The sequence below is a fragment of the Procambarus clarkii genome, chromosome 88, assembly GCF_040958095.1.
Source record: "Procambarus clarkii isolate CNS0578487 chromosome 88, FALCON_Pclarkii_2.0, whole genome shotgun sequence".
NCBI lineage: Eukaryota > Metazoa > Arthropoda > Malacostraca > Decapoda > Cambaridae > Procambarus > Procambarus clarkii.
The window spans coordinates 17,115,401-17,127,476 of NC_091237.1; the positions used below are offsets into that span (position 1 = coordinate 17,115,401).

General features: G+C 43.4%; 1 protein-coding gene across 2 annotated transcripts in view; it reads left to right on the plus strand.

The window, feature by feature from the left end:
• LOC123745828 (uncharacterized) overlaps positions 1-12,076 on the plus strand; it is a 52,003-nt gene extending 39,927 nt beyond the window's left edge. For both annotated transcript variants that reach the window (XM_045726857.2, XM_045726856.2), the window contains 10 exons: positions 546-603; positions 1,798-1,945; positions 3,635-3,732; positions 5,247-5,345; positions 6,064-6,148; positions 7,474-7,570; positions 8,085-8,254; positions 8,778-8,935; positions 9,131-9,242; positions 10,311-12,076. In XM_045726857.2, coding sequence (XP_045582813.2) covers positions 546-603; positions 1,798-1,945; positions 3,635-3,732; positions 5,247-5,345; positions 6,064-6,148; positions 7,474-7,570; positions 8,085-8,254; positions 8,778-8,935; positions 9,131-9,242; positions 10,311-11,600 — 2,315 coding nt within the window. In that variant the 3' untranslated portion in view covers positions 11,601-12,076. The remainder of the gene's footprint in view (positions 1-545; positions 604-1,797; positions 1,946-3,634; positions 3,733-5,246; positions 5,346-6,063; positions 6,149-7,473; positions 7,571-8,084; positions 8,255-8,777; positions 8,936-9,130; positions 9,243-10,310) is intronic.

Below are 12,076 nucleotides of genomic sequence, written 5' to 3' on the forward strand. Positions count from 1 at the left end.
CCACAGGTGGTACTCGCACAAGGGGACACAGGTGGAAATTGAGTACTCAAATGAGTCACACAGACATAAATACTTTTTCAGTGTCATTGTAGTTAACAAATGGAATGCACTTAGAAGTGGTGTGGTGGAGGCAGACTTCAAATAGTTTGAAATGAAGGTATGACAGAACCCAATAAACTCAGGAACCTGTAAACCAATAGATTGGCAGTTGAGAAGCGGGATCAAACAGCTCATCCCCCACAAGCACAACTAGGTTAGTACACATATGCACATTCACATATGATGCGAGCATAAACATATTTACACAAATATATATTTGTTGTGTATGTGAATTGAATGATAATTCAGAGAGGTAAAAGATATCGTATACTGTTTGTTTGGTTCTTTGGGGGTGCACAAGAAGGCTATATCAATGATGACCTATAGCTATATAGCCGTAATGCTATAGGAATGCTATAAGAGATAATGCTATATGCGTAATGCAATATAATAGACGAAGCAGCGGCGGGTGATGTGACTAACACCTGCCTCTCTCCCCTGGACAGTGGTGGAGGTGTTCTTCCTCAACGACCAGGACCAGTACGTGGAGGTGGAGGTGTGCCCGTGAGTACTGGCGTCCTGTGTGCACGCCGCCTCCTCTATCCCACCCTCATACACTTGTATTTCTCTATACATATTAATGCAAATATGCTCATTTGAAGTCTCTTTATCAGTAATGTAATATACTCCAAGACAATTCCTAGCTGCTGCTTATTGGCTTTCAGGTCAGTTTATGCATATATATACATATTTCTTTCCATCTATTCCATCCCATTTTCCTACTCTCTTCCCTTCCACAAGCCTTCATTACCATCGTTACCAATCCACCTCACACACCTGTCTTCGTCTGTTACGATTGACTCTACCCCCCTTTTCGCTGCGCGAATTCATTTGAACATGTAAAGTCTTGCAGCTATAGTAATAATGCCCTCTTGACTGATTACCTCCACCTGGACACCATGAAGTCTTCACGCTGCCGCTTGGCATACCGCCACTGACACGACCGAAACTGACACGACCGCCGCTGACACGACCGCCACTGACACGACCGCCACTGACCAGACCGTCACTGACTCGACCACCACTGACCCGACCACCACTGACACGACCGCCATCCCTAGTCCTCACTCTGTGTTCTGAGGTGGACCACCTTGTGGAGACCCCTTGTTATTAGCCTTATGCGATAGACCCACGTCTAGTTTCATTCGTGTATAAAGTTTAATTCATCATAGCTGAAGAGCCTCCGTAAGAGAGGCCGACAGAAGCAGCCACTTATAGGTTGGACGGTAGAGCGACGGTCTCGATTCATGCAGGTCGGCATTCAGTCTCCGACCGTCCAAGATTTTTGGCACCATTCCTTTCCCCCGTCCTATCCTAAATCCTTGTCCTCATCCCTTCCAAGTGCTACATAACCGTAATAGCTTAGTGCTTTCTTCTGATAATTACCTTCCTTCGTCCTGCACCAGCCAATATATTGACCTCGTTGCTCGTACTGCAAAGGAATACTGTTCTTTTCAGCAACTTTATTGACTTACACTGTTCGTGTACGTAATACATGTTAGGTCAGTGACTGGTGTTTATGATGCTCTGGTGAGATTGACATAACACAAGAATCCCCGTAGTGTGAGCTGGAGGAGCAAATGAGACGCGCGTGTGTGTGTGTGTGTGTGTGTGTGTGTGTGATGTTGACTTAGACAATTATGACAATACTTGTTTGCCTGCGTCATGTACCCTGATTGTATTGCCTGTTGTGTCGAGGTGGGGCCAACACATCGTGCTGCTGCTGAACGGCAAGAGAGAGACCATCAGACACTCCCTCCCACTGGAGGTCACCACGCAGAGGAACAACGACACGGGCATCTGGACGGGCCTCGCCAGGATCCCAGTCACCTATCTCCCTCACAAGGTCAGTGAACCTCCCCCTCCCTTATACCCAGTGTTCTTACGAGTCTCTCTCCCTCTCTCAAGGTCATTGTTTCTCCCACCCATCTCATCCCTACCTATCTAGATCACTCTCTCTTCCCACTTATATATCTCCTCGTTCTTCATTGTTTCGTACCTCCCTCTCAAGGTCAGTGTTTCGTATCTCCCTTTCAAGGTCAGTTTCGTACCTCCCTCTCTATGTCAGTGTTTCGTATCTCCGTTTCAAGGGCAGTTTCGTACCTATCATGGTCAGTGTTTCGTACCTCCATCTCAAGGTCATCGCACCCTACTCGTGCATGTCGGCTTCCTTCTCGCTAGGTCGTCGCCCTCTTCCCTCCCTCCCTCCTGGCTCCTACCTCCTTCATAAAGTAAATACCTCAAGAGGAGGGTAGAAATAATCTTATCTACTCAGTCCTTTGGGGATGTATATTATCATCTCTGTAAAGTTACTTGAAGAAGTACCTCGCGTCCTGTGGTGCACATTCTTACGTTATCAACATAGGCTCCTTATACCTGTGATTAATATTGTGTACATCTGTCATGACGTAATTAGCTTATGTTTTGGACAATAACAGTGCAACATCCATATGAACTCTCGCGAACGCTCGCACTCATGCACTCACAATCATGCAAGCACACACACACACACACACACACACACACACACACACACACACACACACACACACACACACACACACACACACGCGCGCGCGCGCGCACACGCGGACACGCGCACACACACACTAGCACACACACACACACACCCACACACCCAGGAGGGGGTTTCAGTGTTATAAGCCTACGTTATCTTGCTATCTTTGATAACAGTTAATAATTTTGTTTAATTCACTCATTATTAATTCATCTCATAATGATAAGCGTCATGATTATTATTATAGTATATTGTGATTGATATTTATAATGTTACGTGATTTTCATTATAATCATTCCTCGTATAAATGTTGATGATAATAATAAGTCAACTTTATAATAATAGTCAAATAAATAATACTATTATTTTTATGATTGTTTATTTGTTATTATTGTATTATTATTATTATTATTATTATTATTATTATTATTATTATTATTATTATTATTATTATTGCTGACATGATGCTGGCTGTCAATGCAACCCGTCCTCTTAAAAAGAACGTCACTTTTGGCTGGTATGCGCACTATGGCCAAATTTGGACGTAATTTGAAATGAAATCCACTCACAAAAGTGACGTTCTGTTCCGTTTTCTATTTGAGTCGTCCGGCGTACGCGCAGAGGTTATAAGAGGACACTTTAAATTAACGTTTTTCATAACGTTTTGAAACTTTATGAGAATTTCCTGCCCACCTAACCTATCAGAGGACCCTTAACTTACTGTTGTTGAAAAAAAAAATCCCAAATTTATTTTCATATTTTTTTCAATTTCAAATTACGTCCAAATTCGGCCATACGGGCAAACGGCCAAAAGCGACGTTCTTTTTAAGAGGACAGGTTGGTCAATGTTACCACCGCCTATCACTCGCTAGCTCTTGACAAACAGCTACAGCCCCGCTCCTGTGCCAGGTAAGTCCACTACGGGCTCACCATAGCCCGTGCTACTTGGAACTTTTTGTGTGGTCCGAAGAGTAGCTGAATCTAAAACAACGCCGCATTGAATTGACAATTTTGCAGGTGAGCAAGTTCAACGCTTACGCCATCCATGGGTCCGGGGAGGCCAGAGTGTATGAGGCTCTCTACCCTGCGCCCGCCACGGCTACTGACCCGGACTTGTACGTACTCACACTCACACACACTCATGCACTCACAGTCTCACACACTCACACACTTGCACTCTCTCATACACTCGCACACTCAGGCGAAAATACTCTTTGTGAACATCTTTTGTGTTTCAGAGACACTTCAGAATGACTTGGTAAAAATTTAGAAATAAAACCTTGTAGCTGAAGATGTTTTGTGACTGATCAGAGAACAATTGTGCAGCAACCTTGGATGGACGGACACCCGACCCGGTCATCCTCAGGCGATGTTCGTCCAAGCTGCAGCCCTTCCCAAAGGCATATTTATACATTTCTCTATTGCGCAATATAAAGCGATATTTTATAAAATATATACATTATGTATATTTATAATTTATGTAGACGTGGTAGGTTCATGTGTGTTGGTTCTGTTGTCATTTGTTTGTATTTACAGTAAGTGGGAAGCAAATGTAGTATTTCTACACAGGGGGATGATGAGGCTGTTGAATTGATCAGCATTTGGTCAGTGTTTTGAAGAGATTGGTGAGCGTCTGTGGCTTGTGGAAGATCCACACATTATGTTTAGGCTGTCGCAGTCCATTCTCTAAACATTGATCAAATGAGTGTTAATCCAGCAGCTGCCCTTTCTGTTTATAAATGAAAAACACGACACGGGACTCACAATTGCTTAGGTTCGAAGTTTTGTCGAACAACACTTTGCTCACGTATTATGTTGGAAATGCAATACTCTAAATGCTTCACCCCCCTATTGTAAATAATATTAATTACCAAGACGACCAAAACCTACCCCACCCATTGCCTGTACACAAAACTAAAAATATGTAATGACATTAATATATATTACATTTGAAGACCAGGCTTCTAAATGACTCAGGTTGTGTAAATACAAAAAAATTGCTGAAGAACCGAAACACACATTCTAACCCACCTTACACACAAAACTAAAACATAAAGTTTATTTTTGCAATATAGGGGAACCGCCTCTGGATGGGAAGGGGACCCATAACCTCGGGAGAAAAACATATTATACAACAAGGACAAATTGAGGAATGCGACTTTGGCGACAGGCGCAGCTTGGGCGAGTTTGGCCTGAGGATGGGCTGGTTTTTCATGATTCAAGGTGCATGGAGGTCAGCTACTGCCCTGAACTGTGACCTCGACAATGTTATATCAGGCTACTTGGGAAAAAGATAGGGACTTCAATTATCAAACACATTTAATGTAATTAATATCCCAACACACACACACACACACATACACACACACACACACACACACACACACACACACACACACACACACACACACACACACACACACACACACACACACACACACACACACACACACACAGTTTATAATTGGTTGAATATAAACTTTCGTTTTATTTTTAAGTCCTATTTTTCTAAACATATTCAAATTTTGGAAAATATAAGTAGCCTAAATAGTAATGTAGTGTAGTTTATCATGTAAATATAAGTAATAATTTGAGAAGGTGACCTAACGAGCCATGACCTCTTCCACAGCCACGCCCTCCAGTACTTCCAACCCATTAACTTGACCCAGCTCCTCCCAGACCAAGCTGACGCCCCCATCAGCCAGTTGTGGACCGACTCACTTGAAGGGTACGTACCACAGTCCCTTCATACCACCTGGCCAGGGTGTACCACCTTGCCATGAAGAGACAGACAATGTTATAGGGAGGTAGTCCCTAATACCAAGGCAGGGAGGTAGTCCTGATACCATGGCATGGAGGTAGTCCCTCATACCATGGTAACTTAAGAATCAATGATAGCACCCGACGCCTTAGTCAGGGGACTAAGTGGGGACCTTAGTGGGGCAGAAAGCCTAAAACACCATGACTGAGAGGTGTGATATCATTGCAGTAAAACCGATGTGATCAACAGGTGGACAGATTAATCATGTGCTTTCACATACATGTTTGTGAAAGATCCTCACATTTTGTTTACTTTTTCCCCCCAATCTATTCACAAAACATTGGCCAAATAATTGTTAATACAGCAGCCGTCTTCCCTGTTTATAAAAGAAAAAATCGCACATGACACAGTTGCTTACCTTCGAAGATTTGTCGAGCAGTGCTTCGCTCACGTATTATGTTCGATGTGCTTTGCCGTAAGTATACAATACACGAATGTTTTGTCATATACTTACAACTTGCACGTGACTCGTGATAAACTTACAAGGCAGCCCTGTCAAAGGGTGGATGATCGTGAAGTGTAATGACTATGGCATGTCCGGAGCTCGGAGAGTATATGGTAAATAACGACTATGATCAGAGCTCGGAGCAGGTGTTAACTAACGATACTGCAACTGTTTTGATAGTGTGTTCCGGTACTCGATCACCACCACCTGGGATGATGTCCCCTTGGCCGGCCAGCCAGTGCAGTTTACCCTTCAAGGATTTCAGGTATGTGTGACCTGTTTATGGTTACCTATTTGTCATGATCTATATTTGGTTAAAGTCAGAATTGTGCTTATATAGTTTCCTGGCTTTCCTAGTAACTCGTAAATGTTTTTTTTATTGTTTTGAAGTTTCAAGTGTTGGCTGTTGATAATTGGATTAGCCTGTTTGATGGGAAGTGCCTTTGGTATGTCCTCTTATTGTCGCTATATCTTTTGATTATTTTGATATTGGTTGTCAGGATCTCTCTAGTGATCTGGTTGTGTGTAGAGACCGTGTGATCTTTTTACGGAGTATTGTTATTTGTGCATAATTAGGCGCCATGAAAGATATCGTCATCTAGCATATATACTGAGATCATTGGTGATTGTCACACAGTGGATGTGTAAGAAGGTATAGGAAATATTCAATGTATTTCAAGACTTTATACATGATGTTGGTAAAGTTCTTCTCGAGGAAGTTGGCAATCTTCTAAGTCTTGTTGTAAGTTACCAGTTTATCTTCTGTCCAGGGTTGGTTCTGTCAATTATGTCCTTCAAGACTTTCCTCCATCTTATGAGCAGTAACAAATAATTCCTGCAATAATTTAATAAGTGAACGATTCTGTAGCACTGACAACAGAATGAATTTACTTCTTCAACAGGTAAAGAAGTAAATACTTGAGAATCTGTCCTACTTATAAGAATATATTGCAGAAATTGGGTGAACTGTAGACATTCCTCATCCACAAAACAAGAAGGTTAAGAACAATGTCCTGAATGACTTCTTGTTTGGGTTTCTAAAGGCTGTTTTTAAACTGGCTTGTTATGTTTATTCTATTGATGAACTTTTGTTAATGTCCTCTTCTGGAGAGTGGTTTTGTGTGACATCTTCCCTTAGATCTGTCATCTTTACAGGATATGAGCGTCCTCGCTCTCAGGCTGTGCTGTTGTTCCTCTATTTTATTTCCAGTCCCAATCCTCATCACTTTATATTTGTCAGGGTTGAATTCCAGACGCCATTTCTCAGATCACTCTTGCTATATATTTTTGTGAGCCTCTTGTAAAGCTGTGCAGTCTGCTTTCTCTCCCTAGCACAGAATCCACGCCTACACACTCTAGCATGATGCCAGTTGGTAGTCTGATGTTACGAATCTGAATACTCTTGCAACTTGTCATATTTACCCTTGAATCAGTGTAGGCAATTTTAATAGCGTCCACTACCTCTCCCTCCATGAGTGTGTTGGGTAGGATAGGGGGGGAGGGGGGGTAAGGGCTGGAGGCAGGGGATAGGTGTTCGCGGCAAGAGTGCCACTGAGTGCCTCACTGATCCATGACCCACCCCTCCTGCAGGCTGGGGTAGAGATCAATGTGACTGCCCCGTTCTACAACGACCCCGCCCCTGATGGTCCCTCAGGTCAGCCCTTCTATGGTCTCTGGGACTATGAGGGTAAGTAATACTTTGTTTCTGCAATCCTTGTATATATCTCTCTCATTATATATATATATATATAAATAAAGTAAGACAAATCAATTATAATTGCAACATTTCCCAGCTAGGGTGCAAATATGTGTATATTTTACAAAGTTTTGTGGCGTGAAAATGACCATAAATCATGTCATGAATACCTATTACCACAAGCTATACTTGTATATTTCATTGACCTATTTTAAGTTAAATATAATTGCAGGACTCATTTGATAACTATTTCGTCTGCATTTTAAATATTTACTAGTTTACTAGCATTCTAAATTTTGTAAGAACGATAATTTTAAATTAGTAGTAATGACCAGTTTGGTTGAGATATGCTCTCTTGATCTTTGTGTATCTGAGAGCACCTCTATTATAATGAGCATCTTTATCTTTATCCGTATCTTTGACTCCTCCACTTCCTTCAGTAGATGACCTCGTGTAACTCATGCTCCCAATACCTCTGTTACATTTTCGGGCCATCGTCGTGCAGTGGTGGAAATGTTCTTCCTGAACGACGAGGACGAGTACCTGGAGGTGGAGCTGGGGCCCTGGGGCCAGCACCTGCTCCTCCTGCTCAAGGGCGAGAGGAACACCATCAAACACTCTCTCCCTCTCGACTACATTGTTTTGGAGAAGACCGATCCCGTGGGGGACACGCCGGTGGGTGGTCCCTTCGGGTGGTAGTGTAGTGGGTGGACCCTTGGGTGGTAGTGTACTGGGTGAACCCCCTTGGGTGGTAGTGTAGTGGGTGGACCCCCCCTTGGGTGGTAGTGTAGTGGGTGGATCCCCCCTTGGGTGGTAGTGTAGTGGGTGGTCCCCTTGTGTGGTAGTGTAGTGGTTAGCTATTTAATAATAATTGCAAATTTTCTCCTCATCGGGAGTGTTTTTCTCTCGTGATTCTCTTAAGTATTCTAGACGTATTTCACAAATGATCTCTCCTTATTTTATTTATGCAAAACTACTCGTAAACTCACTGATTGTCCATCAGAACATTTTTTGTTTTAATCTTAAAAATATATAGAAAGACAAATTGCATAACATTAGAGAAATTCATGTGGTAAACTTTGTTTCGGATAAAGATTGATGATTTGAGAGACGGTGTGCGAGGCAGATGATAATGTTTAAAATTGAAAAGAAATCTTTCACGACAGCAAGCCAGATATTTGTTATATCATCACAACAGGGAGAGTGGCGTGGGTCTGCCATGATACCTCCTGGCTACTTCCCCCCCAACGTCACCAGGATGAATGCCTACGCCATCCACGGTGTGGGAGACTCCAGGCAGTACCAGGCCCTCTATCCTGCGCCACATGGTGACCCAGACTATCCTCAGCCTGATTTGTGAGTGCCAGTCCTTGTTTAAGTCAAATTCTGCCTCGTCTTGGTTCCGTGAGCTGTAGTTAAGTGTAAAGAGTAATGTCTCATGTATCATGAAATCATAATTAGGTATGTGGCAGATATTTTTTCAGTTACCTTCAATTACTACACAATTTCATTTATGAGACGTGTTCTTAAGGCAATTATTTCTATCCACAGCCACAAGCTTAGTCTCTTCAGACCCATTGACTTCGAGTTTCAAGTGGCTGACAACAGCGAATACTCGGACGTTTGGCTGGAGGCTATAAACTCCGGTAGTACGACGCTCTCGGTGGGTTCGCCGCACAGGAGTCTGATAGTGGCTCTCCTGTCCCTGACGGTGGTTGGGGCAGCATGGCTGGCGGGGCGCTGGTGAGGGGAAAGCCTCCCCTTGTGGTGGTGGTGGTAGTAGTAGTAGTGTAGAGGGAAATACCTGATGGTAGGTGGTTGTGTTCTCGGCCTCTTGCTTTCACTTTCTGACTTCCATCTGCAACACTCAGACCAGTTGTTGCGTACATACTCCCCCCCATGTCTTACTTCACTCAAATCATCTGCAACACTGAGACCGGATATTGCACACACTCCCCCATGTCCTACTTCACTAAATCATCTGCAACACTGAGACCGGATATTGCACACACTCCCCCATGGCCTACTTCACTAAATCATCTGCAACACTGAGACCAGATATTGCACACACTCCCCCCATGTCCTCCTTCATTCAAATCATCTGCAACACTGGGACCAGATATTGCACACACTTCCCCATGTCCTACTTCACTAAATCATCTGCAACACTTGAGACCATATATTTTGCACACTCTCTCCCATGTCCTATTTCGCCTAAATCATGTGCAACACCGAGACTGGGTGTTGCACACGGCTTTCCCATGTAACAGCAGAATTTTTAGTGTGTATTTTCCTAGCCACATGCTTGTCATAGCTTCTATACTGACATTACAATTGACCATTTTGTTTAACATTAATGCTAATAATAGACTATGCCTGATCATAGTAGTTTGGGTGGCAGGCGGTTGAAGATTGCATGGCAAATATAGATCTAATGGTGCATGATACGAAAAATTTGGTATTGTAGGTTCTTGCACGATGCTAATTAAGGCTATTTTTCTGTTTTCAGAGTTTACAAGAAGATGTTAAACCTCTCCATTAATTCCAAAATATTTTTAGATACTAACAACAGTAGTTCTAATTATGAATATGTTGTATGCAAATATTACTCTTATACAGATTTATACTTTTGATATTATTGTTTTATATAACTTAGATTTTTGTAGTTTTCATATATGTCATTTATATTAAAAATAAAATCTATTTGGACCCTATTTTGGTGAATGTGCAGCCGGAGTTTAAGACAGAGGAAACGGTGGAGCCTGTAACAGTCTTGAGTCTCATAATCACGACTGAGCCAACACCTGCCCCCACTTCTAAGCCAACACCTGCCCCCACAACTGAGCCAAAACCTTCCCCTGTGGCTGAGCCAACACCTTTCCCTGTGACCGAGCCACCGCCTGCACCCACGACTACTACCCAAGAAGATGGGAAACCTGAGGGTGTGGCTCGTCTCGGTCTAGTCCAGAAAGTGAGGGGACGACGACCACAGCCCCTAAGGGTACCAAGCACCCCTTTTAGAGATCAACGTTTAGCAAATGAGAATCGAGACACTGAACTAACCAGCGTAGGAAATCGTCGTACAACTCAGTTGGTGCCAAGTCCCCAGCGAGCCGGTCCAAGCAGAGGCCAGCTTGAGCGACGTCGTCTACAACAGTCGGTATTACCACCTGGCCAGTCTCTCACAGGACAAGAGCAGCAGTTCTCCGATCCGAATATTCAGCAACCTGAGGACAGAATTTTCCAGGATCAAAGGCGTGGACAGGAGAGCCTGCAGCTCCAAAATCAGCGTGTTCAGCAGCAAGGACAGCAATTCCAGGATCAGAGATTTCAAGAAGAGACCTCAAGTAAACAAGATCAACGATTCCAAGATCAGAGATTCCAGCAGCAGGATCAGAGATTTCAAGAAGAGACCTCAAGTAAACAAGATCAACGATTCCAAGATCAGAGATTCCAGCAGCATGATCAGGGATTCCAGCAGCAGGATCAGAGATTCCAGCAGCAGGATCAGGGATTCCAGCAGCATGAGCAGGGATTCCAGCAGCATGAGCAGGGATTCCAGCAACAGGATCAAGGATTCCAACAACAGGATCAGAGATTCCAGCAGCAGGATCAGGGATTCCAGCAACAGGATCAGAGATTCCAGCAGCAGGATCAGGGATTCCAGCAACAGGTTCCTCAGTTCCAAGACCCAACATTCCAGCAAGAGTCCGTCCATCTTCCAGATTCAGTGGCGAGTTCAGCCACCATTCCAGAGGCAGAGACTAAGGTGGAGGTGACCATCCCGGACGTGGAGGCAGCAGTGGAGGCCCTGGTTGAACAGACTGCCGCTCTGCCACCCCCACATCCTGTCTGCTTCGAGCCGGGCCTTGTGCCAGATGAACAACGTTGCTATGCGTTCCATGAGTGCGTACTAGAAAATGGAGCTTGGCAGGTGTACTCGTGGCGGTGTCGGAGAGGACACATGTATGACCCCGTCACTGTTGCTTGCGTTCGTGGAAGATGTCGAAGGCGTGGATGAGAGTAGTACAATATATATCCAATACACGGACGTAGGTTCGACGATCTCGGACGTAGGTTCGAATCCTCGTCACGGCCCTTGTGGATTTGTTCATATATCCAATAGTTATAATAAACGCGTTGAAACCAATTGTTTGTGTGATGGTTTCTTTTTAATTCTCATTTAAGAGAAAAGATGATTGAAAACAATTATTGTATTGTTTATATAATATTCTGAATGAATTTTCTTGTGTGTGAGCAAGTGTATCATTGTGTAAATGAGAACTAGAATAAGCTAGAAGTGTTTCTCGGTGATCATTACATGTTACAAGTTAGATCATTACATGTTTCCGCTTATTTACGTGCTTACGGAAATTAAACCGTAATTCTAGACTAGTCTACGTAAAAGAATTTAGAAGTAGGGGAGAGAATTTCTCTTGACGCATCGTTATTGAAGCAGCTGGTTGTTATTTCTTGAAATAAAGACACATAAAGTAA